The 20,075-nt window shown below is 47.3% G+C and overlaps 2 protein-coding genes across 2 annotated transcripts; both read left to right on the forward strand.

Moving 5' to 3' along the window:
• Window positions 1-1,611: 1,611 nt before the first annotated feature.
• On the forward strand, window positions 1,612-10,539 carry efna1b (ephrin-A1b). Its single transcript, XM_026995593.2, has 5 exons — window positions 1,612-1,848; window positions 8,095-8,390; window positions 8,870-8,935; window positions 9,093-9,191; window positions 9,327-10,539. The coding sequence occupies exons 1-5, from the start codon at window positions 1,757-1,759 to the stop codon at window positions 9,452-9,454; spliced, it is 681 nt and encodes a 226-aa protein (XP_026851394.2). The 5' UTR covers window positions 1,612-1,756; the 3' UTR covers window positions 9,455-10,539.
• A 2,231-nt stretch (window positions 10,540-12,770) lies between these two features.
• On the forward strand, window positions 12,771-19,680 carry slc50a1 (solute carrier family 50 member 1). Its single transcript, XM_026995597.2, has 6 exons — window positions 12,771-13,038; window positions 13,562-13,639; window positions 13,979-14,102; window positions 14,324-14,485; window positions 15,167-15,286; window positions 17,353-19,680. The coding sequence occupies exons 1-6, from the start codon at window positions 12,971-12,973 to the stop codon at window positions 17,458-17,460; spliced, it is 660 nt and encodes a 219-aa protein (XP_026851398.1). The 5' UTR covers window positions 12,771-12,970; the 3' UTR covers window positions 17,461-19,680.
• Window positions 19,681-20,075: the final 395 nt, after the last annotated feature.

The following is a 20,075-nucleotide window of genomic DNA, read 5'->3' on the forward strand; positions in this document are numbered from 1 at the left end:
TTCGCACAGTGGCTGAACATTCTTCTTGTAAACGTGTGTGATCCTGCACATGAGTGACCATACACACGAGTGACCCTGCACATGAGTGACCCTGCACATGAGTGACCCTGCACATGAGTGACCCTGCACCGTAGTCCATCAGCGACGTGTTAAACAGAGGAAGGCTGCAGATGCATTAGCATGGTCTTTCAGCCACTGACACACACACACACTCAGGCCATGCATTCACACCCCATTTCTTTGGAAAAGCAGCAGTACGTTATGTAAAAGACCTGGACATGTCACATCCCTTCAGCTACTGCTGTGAGCACTGGACAAGCATCCATTCACACACACACACACACACACACGGTCATTAGTGGACAGAATGAACCGGCCAACAGAGCTGCCGCCCACGCGCGGCTATCAGGATTTAGTAAAGAACAAAGAGACGGGGACGCGAGACAGACAGTGCGGAGGTACAAACGCGAAGTTTCACAGGAGATGAGAACAGAGGGAGAGATAGAGGAGGAAAGAGAGAGAGAGAGAGAGAGAGAGAGAGAGAGAGCGCGAGAGAGAGGAAGAGGAGATATCAGGGCCTCCGGCAGAGACTGTGAGATTGGCAGCATTGGTGCCAAGGCTCTGTTTCAGGAACCAGCCTGCTGTGGAACTGATCTGATAATGAACATTTGGTGAGCATTCTTCCCTTTGCCCACGCGAACAGCGCTCGGAACCAACCTCCACTCCACGACACGCAGCAAGGGCTCACACACACACACACACACACACCTTTCCAGGTCGATAGGTAAGGATGACGTGCTGCTGAGACATATGCGCGGTAAACACGTGCTCACTCACACACAGACACACTCAGCCCTGACTAATGCAAGCCAATCTGCAGGATCCAACCGCCCGGGACGTGTGTGAGCCTGCTAAGCCCGAAGGAAGACAGCAGGCTGGCGCTCTGAACTCAAGCCCCTTCCTCACCCCTAATCCTCCAGGACTTGGACTATCAGACTGGGGCTCCTGCTCTCGGTGTGGCCCCGAGGCTGTGCGCCCGAGCTGGGATCGTGAACACCACGGTCCCCTGGTTCCCTGGAAGTGGGATAAGAGATTGGGAAAAACCCAGCTGACTGTACAGGGAATGTCATAACACCCTTATCGGTTGTTTTGTATGCTGACGCACAATGTATCAGTTTCCATAAGTATTATTTTATACGCTGTTGAATGAGATTCGTCCAATAATTACGTCTTGTAATGGTTATTTATTGAAATATCATTGTTATTTTATAGGTTTAACCTGTATGATATTATTAATGTGTCGTACAGCCTGGACTTTTATTGCAAAAACACTGCATAATGAATGTCATTATCATTAGCAAAGCCATTATCATTAAGTTGTCTTTATAAAGGACGCTTTATTCATTTATATATTTATTCGTATTGCCTCCATCCAACTGCGAAAACATTCCCGTGAAACGTAGTAGTTTATCCGCGCACTCGGGAAGCTCCAAATCACTGCCTGTGGGCGTGGCCAAAAGGAGAGCAAACTGAGGTCTTCGCCTGTGATTGGCCATTATTCCAAAGAGGCGTGGTTGTGCAATAAAACAGGCAGCGCGCCGGCCCTCGCGGTACTCTTCAGGACATCAGAGTGTGGTTGCGTAGATAAACTCGTGTCGTCCAGACTATACATTTCACGCGCTAGCTCGTGTCGTCCAGGCTGTCTGCTGCCGTGCACGGGCGTCTAGTCTTCTAACTTCTCCTCATCCGGACGTGAATGGAGTTTCTGTGGCTGCTGTGTGTTGTGCTGAGCGCCTGGCGCGCGTCAGCGGAGCGACACAGCGTGTACTGGAATAGCACCAACCCGAGGTGAGGATGTGTGTGTGTGTGTGTGTGTGTGTGTGGTGCTTTCCGACGCGAGGCTGCAGCGTCTTATCTCCGTGTGTCTGCTTTGCGAGCCTTCTCAGAGCTTCACACTAAATCTTCCTTTTGGGGTTTCCTCGCTATCGCGCGGGCGCCCCAAACAAAGGCACGAGAGATAACAGCATTTTTACAAGCGTGCGTTGTGAGGATTATGGAAACCTGTTGCTTCCACAAGTAATATTTACACTGCAACCTCAGTTTACTGTGTTTACTGGTGTTTATAACGCACGCAGCCTACACGTGGAGAAAGAAACCTTAGTGTGGACACGTTCGCTTTTTACAGGAGAAACATGCTAAAGTTGGTTTTAGGTATTGAACTCCTGATGCATGTTTTAACGTTGCTTCCCTGTAACGTTTTGTGTGTGATTCTCGCGACGTCTTGGCTTGTAGCTCCGGCCCGAGCCCTGAACGCGCCCTCCCGAGGGGGCTGTAATGATTGCACTGTGCACGCTCGTCTTAGACAGACCCCAGCAAATAGCACGAATGCTTAGACAGATGGACAGACAGGTCGGATTAAATATACCTCTGTGAACTTCTGCAGTGTAATCATACACACACGGAGCAATAAATAGACGGGCATGAGCAGGCCCAACGCGCGTCTGTAGTACAGCTACTAATTTTACGGAAGGTCTGTTACTGTTACCAGGGAGGACACGCGCAGCTACCCGCCCCACGCGGGCTGCAGGAAAACAGATTGAAAGTTATTTTGGCCTAATCGAGCGCGTTTAATGCGTTTTACACAGGAATCGATACAGCTGAGGGCGCCAGACGCGATTCACGAAGCTTTTAAGGCGAAACTCGAGAGCGACGAAAGACGCTTTTACGGATGGCGGCGTGATGAACTCTTATTAAACTCGCATTAACTCTTATTAAGTGTTTTGCAACATATGCTGCAGGTCACTCCGTAACAGTCACGTGTTTGTGATTTGGCGAGCGTTTATCGCCTCTACCTGCTTCCTCGTGACACCTGTGATCTGACAAACAAGCATTACAAACGCTGGAAAGCAGCGCGCGCTGGGATCGGCTATTACTCACATGTTCCTGCGTTATCTCGTGAGTCACGGTTAACGCGATTGTGCAATCGTATCGTAGAAGATCCTACTTCCTTCAGCAGAGGTAGGCATGGCTAACACCCAGCTACAGAGGAAGGGTGTTGGGAGCAGAGTGACCGGAGACGCTGAGAGAAGAAACAGGTTTGGAGACTGGTGGAGTGCTGTCTGATGGTCCCGTCTGGTTCCAGCGCCGTATTGCCCTCGGTCACACCAAAGCCTTGGGCTGAATAACCCAAACAAAGAGCACACGGGTGAACGTGAAAACGTCTGACCACCACCACGTTTAGACAAAGCTTTCAACACATTCATATGTGTAGTACACAGAGGCCCCCACACACACTGGTGTCTGGTGTGTAAGACACTCCAGTTTTACGGGTATAATCCCAGCTGGGGTGTACACCGACATCTGCTCATGGGACTTCCTTTGATACCCCGTTTTCACTGTAAATGTAAACACTGTTTTCACTGTGAAACAAACGGCTCTTGTCATTAGTTTTTAATCCCATGTTCTAAGCAGAAATTCTGCTTTATTCCGTCTTTATTCTTTCGCTCAGTTCCTTGGTTAAGACTGTACCATCGCCAGGGAGCCATCAGAGCATAAATAATCCACTGCGAGATTGATTAATTTAGAGTCAGGAAGAACTAAAGGTTAGACAAACTACTGATGTGGAGGATGTGTCTGACTTGTCCATAAATGCATACATATGTGCGTGCATACACACACACACACACCCTCTTATACCTATATGTAACACACATGTACATGTATTGTTCTTGTCGCGTGTGTGGAGCTGTTTATGAATATGTCTGAAGGTGTGAACTTTAATTGTTTAACACCCTGCGTGTGCCTTTTGAGAAGTTCTCCGGTTTGGCGAGTGTGTGTGCCAGAGGTTCTGGGCCTGTCAGATCTGGTGTGTTTTCGCCCTGTCTGCAGGGTTATGGGGACCTTGCCTGGTGTGTAAGCGTGTGTTTCCGTGACGACTGCATGCCTGTGCTTGTAGCATGTATGTGTGTTAAAGGTGGAAAACATAAGGTTAGCAACAGCTCTCCCCAAAGTTGTTCATCAAAAAGTCTCTCTGTTTTTGTTCTTATGGGTGACTACATATTCATCAGCCTCTAAGGTGAACTGAATTTTGGGCCCTCTGTTAAAACAATCTCACACACACACACACACACACCCCAGTGGCACATGTAGTGTGTGCTTTGGGTATATTTAGTAAGCGGGCAGGATTGCTAGCAGACGTTACTAAACTTTCCCGTCAGCTGTCCAGTCATCCCCCAACACCCCCCACACACACATAGCCCCTCCCGTCTAGTGTACTTGTCTGTTGCCCCCCAGCTGTATCCTGGGGGCTGTTTAATGAACAGTGATGTGTTTTGTACCCTGTAGGACTGGTGCTTTTGTTGAGGTGTGTGTTTACATGCTTATTCCGTGTAAACCTTATTTTCCAAATCACTACACCGGTCTTCCCTACAAACACACACACACAACCTCCTCTTCCTAGCCAGAGCTCAGTCTCAGATTAAAGGCAGATGTGTGTAATCCAGACGCCTGACCCATTCACACCAGCCATCTCCCACCCCCACAGTGTATGTAAATTACAACCTGGCACCTTTAAACACTGAAGGGGGGTTGCCGAGGTCCAGGGGGGGAGGCCGTAATCCCAGAGGGACTGTTGAGGCTTGTTGGCTGTGGCTGGTGTACTCCTTCACTGCTCCGTTCAGACGCTTTTCCACACACACCCCCCCTCACTCCTGCCGTCCTTCATCTTGCGTTCACACTCGCTTCCTTCTCTCTTGGTTTTTTCAGCTTCCCCCCAGCGTGGAACCCAGCCGTTTCCTTCTCTGGCGCTGCTCTTTGATTACTGTTTTGATTCTCACTGCACTAAAGAGCCCCGAGACTTCCTGTAGTAGGTTTTGCCACGCTCGAGAAGGCCCTGCTCAGCCGTGAGACACGGCCGCCCTGGGAAATAACTGTCAGGTCTGCTCTCTGGGGTTTTTACATGGCTCACTATCGCCCCCTAGGGAGAGTTATGAGTAAATTATTCAAGCCTTTACAGTAATTGCTGTGTAGCTGATTGCTGAGTTTTACCCAGAGATGAGGCACAAAAATCAAACCAGTTTTAGTGGCTTAGTGGCTACTGTGCTAGGAAAATACCTTCAGCATGGCTGACGGCATCTTGCAATTAGCATCCATTTAAAAGCGAAAGAGCGAGACGGTGGGTGGGGGTTGGAGTCGCAACAGAAGCAGCCTTAAAGGGCACAGGGGCAACTCGGGAAGGGGGGAGGGGTCAGGGGTCAGATGGAGAGAAAGGACCCCTCCTACTAAAAATGAGTCCAAATGAAGAGGGTTATAATGGGATCTAGGAGGGGAGGGGAGACACACACACACACACAGAGAAAATGGTGATAGAGGGGACAGAATCTTGGCAGGCAGGGAGGCAGCACCATAAAGAGACTTAACCCAGGGCCCATGAAGACTGGACTGTCTAACACAAGCTAGCACAAACACATGTGCAAACACACACATGAACTGTGTGTTATGCGATCTGTGGTCTTGGTGTGATAATCCCACTTTGCTAGAGCAGATCAACCGCTTGGAATGCCGGGGCAGAAATAATTCCTGCCGTGATGTCCCCGGAATGTCAACAGTAGGAGCAGAACAAAGCACGTGGAGACGCACTGAGGCAGTGTGGGAGCATAAAGGAGACATGACTACCTGCGTTGTAGCAGTCAGTCTAGCAGGCCTCCAGGAAGAGAATGGGTTTGGCACTGGAAATGGAGGCGTTTTATAGAGAAAGGTGTGTGTGCGTGCGCACGTGCACAGACAGGTTTTATTACTCAACAGTCTAAGGACTTCAAAATAGAACCACAGTGCTCGTCACGCCACCCCTGTGTTTTCCAAAAACTGAGCCTGTGTGTGTATTTGCTGACTGCCATAGATTGCAGTTGGTGTGGAGTACATGTGTTTGGCAATGAATGTCTGAACTGTGTGTGTCCGTGCGTCCATCCGTGCACTGCTGACTATGTGAGGGAGAGAAAGAAACAAACATGTGACCCCTTGACTCTGCTGACCTGCCTGACCGCTTGGCAGCTTGAGACATTCCAGAGCAAAAAGAGAGTTTACCCTGAACTTCGTTATCATCACATCTCACACACTGTCAGTAGTGCATGGACGGACACACACACGCACACACACACAAACATGTCTGAAACAGTAGCGTAACACAGCTGTAGGCCAGAATGGAGGTTAAAAATTCTTCTGACCTTAACAGCATGGGGACTTTTACTGGTGCGCACACACATGAGTGCAGTGTGCTGGAGTCTGGAGCTGTAGGTGCTCCAATCCCGATGGCGGGAGAGAGAGTGTGAGATTGATCTCCACTTTTTCATTTCAGCATCCCTCCCTCCCTTCCATGCTCTTCCATTTTTCCCAGTGTGGGAATGAGGGTGATCCTGACAGAGGAGATCGCGTGAGCGTTTGTGCTGGTGTGGCGTGCTGGCCCTCACCCCAGCGACTCGGAGCCCGTCTGGCACGGCTGCTTTTAGAGCAACCGAGTTTACGACACCTCATTTGGGCTTTCAGAAAAGCCGGTTTGGAGCAGACCTGAAACAACTCCTAATCAACTCTGCTTCAAAGAGTGTGGGGGATGGATGAGGGGCAGGAGTGGGGCAGAACTACTGTGTTTGGAAACCAGGCTCCATCTGAACTGAGAATGGAGGTGTCTCCGTCGTCCAGGGTAACGGGGCGCTCCTGTACCTGCTCGCTCTTGGACGGCGGTGACCTTCCGCGGCGAGCTGAGTGTTGATTGGTGACGGGCGTCGGTGTGCTACCTTGTGGGAGCGGCGGTCTGTACACGCAGACGTTTCCCACACTGAGAAAACGTCCACAGGCTTAGCTGAGCAAACATTCTGTTTGAACCTGGCATTGATTACAAGCAAGGCAAATCTAATCATGACATTAGCTGGCGCTAATCAGGGCAGTGGTGCGTGCGTATGTCTATATCCTTTCTGAAAAGATGGCAAGCATGTTTTGACAGGCTGGTTAATTGTAACAACAGAGACACAGTGGGGTGAACAGAGGTGTGTGTGTGTGTGTGTGTGTGTGTGTGTGTGAGGGGGCAGGGAGTGAATACAGGAGCCAGGACGTCTGTCTGAAATGTAACCAGGGGTCCTAACAACCCCACCAGGAGAGGGTGGAGGCCCCTTTGATGGCAGAAACCCCCCGTGAGTTGGTATGTGAGTAACACTTGCAGTGTTGGTGACTAAAGACTTCGTGTATGGAAAAAAAAAAAAAAAAATCCATCTAAAACGGGAATTTCCAGCATAGAAACACGTTCCCTGGAACTGTAGCCAATCAGACAACTCTACCCAGTGGGGTATAAGCGTTACTGTGCAACTAGGCCGTTTGGTCTCTGCAGGAGGGAGGGGTGTTTATGAAGGGGGAAAAATGTCTTACTCGCATGCACATTATAATTGCATTGAATAATTACAGCCTTTTTAAAAATCCTGCTAGTAACGCGTGTCTAAGCAGATGTTGACAACGAACAAACAGATCAATGGAAACATTAGATGAGTGGAGCTGTCGGCTCATTATGTTTGGTAAAATCCCCAAAAAACAGAGGCGCGCCGTCTCATCCAGGCGAAAGGGAGAGGAATGGAGAGCCAGGGGAGACCATAAACCCCCCAGAGAGGGGACAGAGAGGCGGGGCGTATCTGAGCACGCGGGTCACGGTTAGGAGATGGAGCAGGAGGTGGTGGAGGCTCAGACACCGAGTGCGAGACCGGAGTCTCCGCGTCAGACTCAGACGTGCTGCGTCAGGTCCTTTTCTCGTCCGTCACCATGGAATGGAAACTCATGGCGTAACGCCCTTAACGGCTAGAAAAGAAACAGGCAAAAGACAAAAAGGCAGCACTGAGCGAACAAGCCAAAAGTGACGTGGCTTTTCTCCTCTTCATGAAACTAGAATGGTGAGGTGATGGGTCCCTCCCCCCAAACCCCGCCCACGTCCTCGTGTGCCATGAACCAGAGCGTAACCCCGCTTTCGTTTCTATGCATGCGTGTAGCGTTGTGTGTTTCCTCCGTGCGTGTGTGTGTGTTAGCTTCCAGCACTTCCTTACCCTCCGCCTTCTCCCCCAGCTTCCTGTGGGACGACTACATCGTGCAGGTGCGCATCAACGACTACCTGGACATCATCTGCCCACACTACAAGCGTGGTGAGGTGCTTGCCCAGGAGGCCGAGCGCTACGTCCTGTACATGGTGGAGCGGGAGGACTACGAGTCATGCAAGGCGCTCTCCTTCGACCAGCTGCGCTGGGAGTGCTCGCGGCCGTTCGCCACCCACGCGCCCGAGAAGTTCTCCGAGAAGTTCCAGCGCTTCACACCCTTCACGCTGGGAAAGGAGTTCCGCCCGGGAGAGAGCTACTACTACATCTGTGAGTCGCTGCTGAGAAGCTCTAGATGTTTGTGGTGGTGGTGTCCAGGCAGTAGATCCTTAGAGAAGCTGAAGATGTGCTGTCCTGCAGGGCCATGGCTCCAGCCCTGATCTACCACACCTGCGTCTGATCCTCAGATGCTATGGAAGCCCATGGATGGGTGTGTTTAGATATGAGCTGGCACTAAACTGCAGGGCAGTAGATCTCCAGATCTCCACCCCCAAAAGTACAGAGACATAGTCACTGTGAAACATCTGTCCTTTTCTTTGGCATGGTGCCATATGGGAAATTCTGGCTGGTCCCTTTGTTTATACATTTATCCAGTGAGACGGCATTGCGTGAACACATACGAAGCAACTGCTTAAAGCTGAATTCAGTTTTTAAAGATGCTAGCAGTCGTTTCCTTTAGCAGCAGCTGAACGGAGGAGTTTGGCAGCGGACATTCTGGTGAGGTGTCTAACTTGTCTTTCCTTCCACAGCCAAGCCTCTCCACCACCACGGTCAGGAGTGTCTGCGATTACGGGTGGACGTGGCGGGACATCACAGTAAGTGCTGGATACGTTATTAGCATTCCTAGCGTCAGCGGCAGGCGCGTAGTGTTCGCCAGCACCTGACGCCAGTCAGGGAGGGGGCCATTTTGAGCTCCTCTGCCTGATTACTGAGTGCTTGACAAGATCGTAAGAATGCTGATTGATGTCTTAGGCTCCAAGAACCACAAGAAGGAGGAGGAGGCTGAGGAGGGGAGGCGTGACAGGATAAGCACAGGAGGAGTGCACAACCCGTCCAACCGGCTTCCAGCAGGTGGGCACCTTCAATTCAGGAAAAACTCGGAATTCCTCCGCAAGGTTTCACTGTCTTCTGAAGTCAGCTGTGTGGTTGGGAAGAGTTCTCATCAGTTCCCTCTCTCTCTCTCTCTCTCTCCCTCTGCCCCAAAAGACGACCCCGTCGCAATGGTCCCCGTCGTCCAGAGGAGCGTGGGCAGCTCGGCTACTGCCGCCGTGGCAACGCCTGCCTCTGCCTTCGTGGTGACGCTTGCTGCCATCTTCCTCCTGCTCCAACACTAAGGTGGAGCTGATGTAATAAGCTCTTGGATGCTGAGCCATTTGGTCCCACAGAGAAACGGACTCTCGACCCCGGCGCTGGTCGCTGGCCCTGAAAATAGACTGTTTTTTATACAAAGATGTTTGTGACACGACTGAGGCTTTTGGTGCTGGTGTGCATGTTTGAGTGAAGTGCATGTCATGTGTGAGTGACCTTGTGATCTTTGGAGAAGGAAAGTGTTTATGGGATATTTTTTTCCTCTACCTTGCTAATGTTTCTTGTTTAGAAGAAGTAGTATTACCACCCGTTTTTTGTTCTGCGGGTTTTTTTTTTGCTGTCTTGTAGCATATGTGGGTTTTTTTATTTTTTTTTAATTTCCTTTTTTCCATGAGAAAACCCAGTGTTCAGGATGCACACAAGTTAAAGGACCTGAAGGGAACTGATGCTCTTCTAATTAGAATTAAAATAACGTTGTGCTTTATTTAAAATGCCATGAAATGCTGTGAGCCAAAGAAGATGGTTATTATCTCAAATCTGTCCTGTTATTGCTGGAGAACACGTCATGTACATATCATCTTGTCTGTGGAATATTGGTAATTAGTGGTGATTTGTTAGTGGAACCATAAGCCAAGTTTTTTTGTTTTTGGTCTCAAATCCTGCAAACAATTTTCTGTGATTTCCACACCACACTAGAGCTGTACAGACACTAACTGTTAATCTATTTTACATGGCTAAATTGAAATAAGTGTACATCAAAGCACAGAACTACGGTCAGGCTGGGAAAAGGCACAGTTGTGCTGAGGTGTGGGTGGGTGGGTGGAGCTGATCCTCTCTGGGCGGGCGAGCACTGGGTACAACTGTACACAGGATGATGGGGATCCGGAACATTCTCCAGGTTCACAGGACAGCATCTACTAAAAATCTGTGTTTTGTTTACTTATTCAGGTCTTGTAAATAGTCCTGTAAAATGTGTAAATACAGAGAGCTATATACAGAATTCGTTAACTATTAAGTTGTGAAAAAGTAAAAAATGTTATATGTACATACACTGGTTGTTTTTATTAGTATTGTTGTAACATTGCAGTAACAACATTCAACTGTCACCTTTCTACAGTGTTTGTGTCTTTTTCCTCTCCTCGATCATACTATCATTGATCCCGTGTTCCTGGGTGGGACTTCACAGCCTTCGCTCAAACGCCTGATCACTATGGGAGGTATGATGGGGGAGAGGGGTGAACCAAGGAGATGTGGAAACTCTCACCAGGCTGTGAGGATGTCACTTTTGCATGCACTTGCGCCCCACGCCTGGAGGCACTCCTGGGAAAGGTCAATAAGGATCAACCCTGGCTGTGTTCACCTAAAAGATGTGCCAGATCATCCACAATGCCCCACTGAGCTGAGTGTGGCTGTAAGACAGCAGAGCTAATGCATCTGGCGTCAGGCTCAAAGACGCAGAAGTGACACGTGGCGTAGTGCTACATGTCTGCGTCATTTTACTGCCAAAGGTTCTTGGCAGTGAAAGGGTCAGTATTATAAAGTCTTTAAATGTTTGAATCCTTGATGGGGAAACTAGACTCCCTTCTGAGTTTATTTTTATACATAATGCCATGTTGAAAATGTTGGTATAAGTTAGGTTCATAGCCGCCTGCCGTGTTAGGTTTGTGACTTTAATAAAGTGAGTACTCTGTAGGCCGGAAGCAAGCTAATCTGCATGCCTGAAAACCATGTTCAGTTTATTCACAGGGTGGGAGGAGAACTGGGCACACGGTTCATTCAATCGTCATTTATAGCAAAGGCCTCGTTCACTCAGAAATAACAAAACATTCAAAACATTACATAAAACTGATGCGATTTAATTTCCAAAATCAACTCACTTTGTCCAGTGAAACTTATATAATACTATTTAATACTGACTACTGGTACACTTGCATAATACTTTATAATACTCACTACTAGTACACATATGATACTAATATAAGTGTATACTGACTACTGTTACACTAATATGATGCTATGTAATACTGAGTATTGGTACAGTTATATATGATGCTATATGATACTATATAATACTGACTACTGGTACACTAATATATGATACTATGTAATATAATAGTGACTACTGGTACACTTATATATGATACTATATAATACTGACTACTGGTACACTTATAATATATAATAGTGACTACTGGTACACTTATATATGATACTATATAATACTGACTACTGGTACACTTATGATACTATATAATACTGACTACTGGTACACTTATATAATATATAATACTATATATAGTGACTACTGGTACACTTATATAATACTATATATAGTGACTACTGGTACACATATATGATACTATATAATACTGACTACTGGTACACTTATATATGATACTATGTAATACTGACTACTGGTACACATATATGATACTATGTAATACTGACTACTGGTACACTTATATATGATACTATGTAATACTGACTACTGGTACACTTATATATGATACTATGTAATACTGACTACTGGTACACTTATAATATATAATAGTGACTACTGGTACACTTATATATGATACTATATAATACTGACTACTGGTACACTTATAATATATAATAGTGACTACTGGTACACTTATATATGATACTATATAATACTGACTACTGGTACACTTATGATACTATATAATACTGACTACTGGTACACTTATATAATATATAATACTATATATAGTGACTACTGGTACACTTATATAATACTATATATAGTGACTACTGGTACACATATATGATACTATATAATACTGACTACTGGTACACTTATATATGATACTATATAATACTGACTACTGGTACACTTATTTATGATACTATGTAATACTGACTACTGGTACACTTATATATGATACTATGTAATACTGACTACTGGTACACTTATATATGATACTATGTAATTCTGACTACTGGTACACTTATATATGATACTATGTAATACTGACTACTGGTACACTTATATATGATACTATGTAATACTGACTACTGGTACACTTATATATGATACTATGTAATACTGACTACTGGTACACTTATATATGATACTATGTAATACTGACTACTGGTACACTTATATATGATACTATGTAATACTGACTACTGGTACACTTATATATGATACTATGTAATACTGACTACTGGTACACTTATATATGATACTATGTAATACTGACTACTGGTACACTTATATATGATACTATGTAATACTGACTACTGGTACACTTATATATGATACTATGTAATACTGACTACTGGTACACTTATATATGATACTGTGTAATACTGACTACTGGTACACGTCAGCATGTTGAGCTGTCGCTCCAGCCAATCAGTGTGAAGGAACCCGAGGCACGCGCAGCACAAACAAGGAAATAGTCTGCGTCAGCGGTCCGCGGCTTTATGTTTTACGGAGATTATTTATGTTGGTCGGATTTAAAGTTTGATTGTAGATCGCCGTACACACAAGTGTCCGTTTCCTTCCTCGTTCTATGGATTTTCTGCAGTTCCTGTCATGCGCGTGCGTCGTCTTCACCGTCGGAATGTTCTCCACGGGACTGTAAGCGTCTGCATGCTGATCACTGCCGAGCTACACACGACCAGTTTACCCTTAAACACACTGATCATGACACACTGATCATGACACACTGATCATGACACACTGATCATAACACACTGATCATGAACACCTCTTTGAGTGATATGTGTGAGTTGTGGAGCCTACGCTGGTTAAAACACTGAGAAGCAATTTTCCACAACTGTAGCTCTTGTTTGCTTAAAGAACTTTGCCTGTAAGTTTGTGATATGTGAATGAAACCAGTGAAAACCATGAGTGGGACTAGTTGTTAAAGTGATGGCATACTAACAGTGCTGCACGTGGTTAACTGGAACGCTGCGTTTCCCTCGCGTCCCCTGCGTTAGGTGGGCATGTGACCGTAGCTTTCTTTATGAGTGCTGCGCTTCAGGTGGCCATCTGGCTGTCTTTGGAAGGCCCGTCTGACCCCAACACACACTCTGACCCTTTGGAGACGATAGATTTAAGGAGACGAGTGTAAGTGGTTGAATATTCGTGTTTTCTACAGGACCGACTTGATGAAAATGAGAGCGACTGAGAGTGCAGACAACGTGCAGTTCCTGCCCTTTCTTACGACGTGCTTGAAGTAAGCGCATTCTGCACAGAGTATACAGCACATGTCTCCAATAATAACAGATAGACAGCATGCACAGACAGTGAGACTAGACTAGTGTGTGTGTGTGAGTGCGTGCGTGTGCATGCGTAGGTGTGTGTGTGCGTGCATAGGTGTGTGTGAGTGTGAGTGCGTGCGTGTGCATGCGTAGGTGTGTGTGTGCGTGCATAGGTGTGTGTGAGTGTGAGTGCGTGCGTGAGTGTGTGTGTGTGTGTGTGTGTGTGCATGGGTGAGGAGGGGGAGGTTATTACTGTTTTCTTTGTGTGCATGCAAGAGTGCTCAAAGTCCCACTGTGTCTTTGTGTGTGTTCAGTAATCTAGGCTGGCTGTATTATGGCATGTTAAAAAAGGACAGCACATTGATGATTGTTAATTTCATCGGAGCCTCCTTACAGAGCCTGTATATCTTCACCTACTTCCGTTATGCCAAAGAGAAGGTGGGTAAAACAGAATCCACACAGCAAAGAGTTGATCTCGCTTGTGGTGTTCATATACTAGGTACTGGGGACTAGGCAGTCGGTGCTACGCACGATGGTATCACTGCAGTAACTATGCACATACATGACGTATAACAGGGCACGGTAGTACCCAACCTTCAACATCACGAAACGAGAGAAGATCTCACTGTGTGTGTGTGTCACATATCTGTCGTCCTCAGAGGCGTGTGCTCCTGCAAACGCTGGTGTTGGCGTGCGTGCTGTGTGTGGCCTGGGTGTATTTCAGCATGGTGGTCCCGCAGGGAGACACACAGCTCTCTCAGCTTGGTCTGGCCTGCAGTGTGTTCACCGTCAGCATGTACCTGTCGCCGCTCACTGACCTGGTAAATGCAAGCATACACACCGAAACCCTGCCGACCACGGCAACAAACGCAGTGCGTACGCACAAAGGAAAGAGTCAGCTCTCTGCTGTGTGTCCCCGATAGATCCAGGACTGACATCAGTCTCGATCCAGAAGAGTTAAGTCCTAGAAACAGTGAAAATAGCACATACCCGTGAATAGTTATGGATGTTTTAGTCCTGGGTTAGTCGCTGTTCTCTGTTTGGACGCTGGTGTGCATCATCTATGCCTTTTTAGTTTACACTCAGTCTGTCTGTTGTTCTCTCGCTCCTTCTCCTCCTGTTCTCTCTCTCTCTTCTTTTCCTGGTCTTTCTCTCCTGCTCTGGCTCTCTCTTTCTCTCCTTCTCCTTTGTATCCGTTGTTTGGATTGTCCATCCTACCTCTGTCACCACTGACCTCTGTAATCCATTTCCTGTCTTTCTCTTGCGTCTTTTTGTTTCTTCCTGTTTTTCCCTGTCTCCTTGTGTGTGTCTTTCTTATGTGTTCGGGGAGGGTGTGTGCATGTGTGTGTGTGCGTGTGTGTGTGTTTGGGTGTGTGTATACGCGCAACCCCACTGAACTCATCTCCCAGCGTAATGTTGTGCTCCAAACACACGGAGCCCTTGTTTGACCCCATGCCCTGAGCAGCTGTGGACTGAAGCGTTCCCCTCCCCGCCTCTTCCAGGTGGAGATCGTTCGGACCCGCTCCGTGGAGCGCCTATCCTTCCCACTCACTGTTGCTACGTTCTTCACCTCTACCTCCTGGACCCTGTATGGCCTTCAGCTACAGGACTTCTACATAATGGTGAGGAGAAACACTCACAACACACCCCTCACTAAGTTATACGTCATATTCATAACGCCTCCGTGATAAAAGCATTCATAAATGGCTTTTATTTAACTTTACAATATTTATAACACATGTATAACTGAGCTAGAAGTTGTATTTACACATGTGTACTGCTTATAGAGATTGCATTCATAAATGTTTATATGTAGTTTATGTGCTATGGAGCAGACATGGCTGTCTCTGCAGGGCGTGCATGTGCAATCAAGCCCAGTGTTGTAGGAGTCACGAAAACCCCCTCTGCTTCTCACATCATCGCTGCGCAATTCCACGGACACTCGGCTGGAAAAGCAGAAATATCGGGCAGTAGGCACAGACCTAGCTAGTCAAATGGGAAGAACATGAGTTTTTAAACAAATAATTAAGTGTCATATCTAGTGAAAACTGAGATAATACCGTGGATGTAAGGTTGGAATTTTGAAATAGCCTGTGTCAAATTCAAAATGTACAAACAGATGTGTGTAGAATATCTTTAATAAGCTGTGTTTGGAGCTGTGTTAGACGATGGTGTTTAACTGTGCCTCCAAACTTAAATCCTTCACCATTTTGTCAAACATTTCCAGATCTGAGTAGCTTCTTCCTTTCTGTTTTGTATTGCATTATGGGACAATAGTGTCCACCCAAACCAAACTCAAAGAATGACCTGCTCTAAGTATGCGTCTTGGATTTTGGAGTATACTTTGACACTTTTAACTATACTAAATTCTCTAAAACTAGTTAGTTTTAGTCATTAGTAATTGGGACACACTCAGTGCGTGTAACCACAGTGACTCCCACCAGCTGTGACGTCATCTGCATACCCTCTGATGTCATAACATAGCAGGACGCAGCGGGTTTGGAAAAAAAACCCAAACCTGCTTGGTGGCCTTTGCCTCACTGAAACGTGTTTGTGCCTACGCTGCTACGTGTGCTTCAGACGAGAAACCGTTTGAAGCAAAACTACACGGTGATCGGAGCTCACACGGATGCACACGGATGGGCTATGAGAGTCACTGTTTGAGATGCTAAAGGATCTGTCGTTGAATCAGATGTTTGGTGTTTGTTTTACATGGGCAATTCTCTTTCTAGACTGAACAGAATTTCCCCTCATCACGTTTCTTTTAAATGCTGTTCAGCACCCTTACAAGCTCTTTAGCTTCACCTGAAGCATTGCCTAAGTCAGCAAAACAGAAAACTCTGTTAGCACTGTGGTGAGAGATGTGAGCTTGTGCTGAGTGTGAAAATTCCTCTCTACAGCCTACCAAATATGGGCAATAGTTCCTGTCTTACAGCCTACCAAATATGGCAACTACACCGGTTGTACCTTCACCGATACAAAGACGCATTCTTATCTACGCGATTTATTTTTTGTAACGTTATTTTTCAACTCTGAGGATTTGAGTGTGATTGCATCAGGTCTTCCTGAACTCGGACGCAGAGGTACATAGAATTAAAGTTTGTCTGGAGGCCCTGGACTGCCCGGTTCTGCCACCGCTGGGGACGTCTCGTGACGTTCTTATGAAGGAAAGGCTAAAGTGAAGTGTGTTTTATAGAGAGAGACCGAGTGCCTGAGGAAGTGTCAGTCCTCATCCAACCTTGGTCATTTATCTCAGACGTGTGTCACAGCTCCTGGAATGGTGTGAAATTAAGTTGCTTTCAGACCCTTTATACCGTTTATAATGTAATATTAAAATTTAGCGTGTGAATCGGGGTTTAAGTGTGCTGTGCTGTTCTCAGACTGGTGGGGAGGGTGTTTGGGGGTTTGACTGGTTTGTTTTTGAAGCTGTGCTTATTCCATACGGTGTTTATTTAATTCAGCGCAGTGCCTCTCTCCTCCTGTTTCCTATCTGCTCTTCCTCACAGTTGGCTGACTTTAGTCCAGTAACCGTGGCAACAGGTTCCTTACCTGTACGGGTTTCACATTAGACCGTTAAACCAGATTTAAGGCGAGACAAATGCAGACAAACGTTTTGCCTCGGTCTTGCCATGTGTTCTAAGAAACATGAGTAACTTTTTATCTTGTCTTCTTTGTTTCTCTCCTCCAGGTGCCCAACACGCCAGGAATCGTAACGAGTCTCATTCGCTTCTTTCTCTTCTGGCACTTCGGAGCCGTCAGTCGAGACAGTTTGCCTTACAGACTCATCCAGACCTGAGACTTCTCCGTGCTCCTGGTCCAGTCTCACTCCCACACCCCTGCTCTCCCACCTAGGGTTCATAGCTACTGCCGACGCGGACGTGCCAAAGATCGTAATTGCAGACGAAGCGCTCAAAGAGGCACGAGAGAGCGCGAGGCACGAGAGAGCGCGAGCCACTCGGAAATTGAAACAACTCAGCCGTCAGTTTGGTGACGCACCCGTGAGACGGTGTGATCGTGGAGCAGGGAGGACGGCCCAGAGACATGGTGCGTGCTCCGTGGCATTTCCGCGTCTGCAGTAGATATGAACCAGGCCTTACCATTAACTTCCAGTCGTCTAGGGTGTGTGAAGTCTCACTATCTAACACTAATGGTGGGACTTTTTTTTTTTTTACCTTTTCCCTGAAAACAAGTCCTCACTTAGAATATCAGTTTCGGGGCTATATTTAACATTTTCCCCCTGTGATTGGTGCCAATGTTTGGTGCCAGTTTCTTTTTGGTGCTAGTTTCTCTTTGGTGTCAGTTTCTGTTCTGTGTCTGTTTCTGTTTGGTACCAATTTCTCTTACTCCACTCCCGCTACTGGGTTCTTGTGAAGCCAGTAGCCGCATGCTCTACCGGATGTCCGGATATGAAGTTTGAATTTGCAGTTTTCCGGCGAAAGCCTGAGTCAAAGCGTAACACTTGAGTTTCCCTTTCCGTTGGGTCAGTGCTACTTTTCCCGTGCCACTGCAGGCAGACGGCACCATGCCAGTGCTACGCTCATATATAATATAAACTTTCTCTCATTAGATCAGTGACGGAAAGATAAGGAAGGGAGAGAGATAAACAGAGAGCGTTCCTGCAGGCTAACGTCGGAGACGGATCCAACAGGCACTTGGCTCAGATATCTGTCCAGCTAATCGCGACTTCCCGATGCTCCCATCCTTCCCAAGATTCGCCTGTTTTCCACACAGGTTAAGGCAATGGACATTTCCGAGCCTGCATGGAGTTCTCTCCACACGCATGTACGGAGCGGCGGATGGTCATGCACTCTCCGGTCTGGCGTCCTCTCGTTGGGGTCCTGCTCTGCCCCACCCCTTGGCCTGAAGCAGCTTGTAATGAGACTCGCTCTAAGCCCGGGGCAGGGCGGGGCGAGGCCGGGCAGCGCGGGGAGGCACTGGTAAATCCGCACCTTGATCCTGCAAGCGCGTGTCCCATCCTGCATCGCCAAACATTGGGGGCCTGCTATCCCCCTCAGCTCTTGGTTCTGCCCCAGTTTTTGAGTTGATAAGCTTGTGCTGGGGATCAGCCAGGTGTCAGAAAACAATGTCGGTGTTGTTTTCGAAGCGTCCTCGCTGTAGCTGAGTCAGACATGCGGGTTACTGTGAGCAAGCTCACAGGCTCAGCTCAGCCTCCGCTGGCCCTGCCAAGCTGCACGGGAGGGCCGACTGAGAGTCGACTGATTCCCCAAGAATGGCCCCGCAGTGAGAGTCAGCGCCCCACCAGATAAACGAGGGCGTGCCAGTAGCAGCTCTCCTTCCTGTGTAAACAAAAACTTCTCCAGGGAAGAGCAGCGACTGACCGACCTGTGATGAGCACAGACGCTGCAGAGAGTAGCAACTACTACTCGTCCCCGAGCATGTGAGACCGGACGACGACCAATCAGGGACTGGTTAGAGAGTGTGAGCGCGGACGACGACCAATCAGGGACTGGTTAGAGAGTGCGAGAGTGGACGACGACCAATCAGGGACTGGTTAGAGAGTGCGAGAGCGGACGACGACCAATCAGGGACTGGTTAGAGAGTGCGAGAGCGGACGACGACCAATCAGGGACTGGTTAGAGAGTGCGAGAGCGGACGACGACCAATCAGAGACTGGTTAGGCGTTTGAAGGCCTGTGTTTTCTTGATCACACCAAAAAGACAAAATGAAGAGTGGTTGTCTGTTATGGTTTCAGCGTAGGCAGCTGTGCTCTGTAAGGCCAGTCGCTCCTAGTTCTCCAGCTGGGCTTTAATGTATTCAGTGTGGTACTACACCCCCTACTGGTTTTTATTATTATTGTTATTATTATTGTGTATGAACATTAATCATGTATACACCAGTGCTACTGGTTGTCTTGTTTGTAAACACATGATCTTTAATAGTGTTGGTATTTAATCCCATCAACGGTACATTGTATGCCGCACATCAGTGGGAATTACAGGGAAGTTTTTCGGTTTTGAACACAAACGTGTACATAATAAAGTTTCATTAATACACAGTCTCATGTTTACCATTTTACAGAATAATAGGAGCGTTTCCTCAGACTTGGTTTGCATGTGCGTGTGGATAACGGGTCAACCACGGGGTCACATCCAATGCTGTGCATTAGATACAGGGAGGAGTTTAATCACAGCTGTTGTGTGAAATGACCACACAATCACTCTGTGATGCTAGATGCGTGCGCACACGCGTGTGTGCGTGTGTGTCGCTCTTAGCAGGAGTGCAGTGAGAACTGTCGATGGGGAGGTGTCTCACCGGTGACTTCACCCTGTTCAGGCAGCGTTAGAGGAAAGATGAGGACAGCCAGGCCAGACGCTGTATTGGTGAGAGCCGAGATGCTGTGTGGTGGGAGGGGTCCAGACCAGACTAGACACACTTTTTAACCCAGTCGCT

This window comes from Electrophorus electricus, chromosome 10, assembly GCF_013358815.1.
Source record: "Electrophorus electricus isolate fEleEle1 chromosome 10, fEleEle1.pri, whole genome shotgun sequence".
Classification (NCBI taxonomy): domain Eukaryota; kingdom Metazoa; phylum Chordata; class Actinopteri; order Gymnotiformes; family Gymnotidae; genus Electrophorus; species Electrophorus electricus.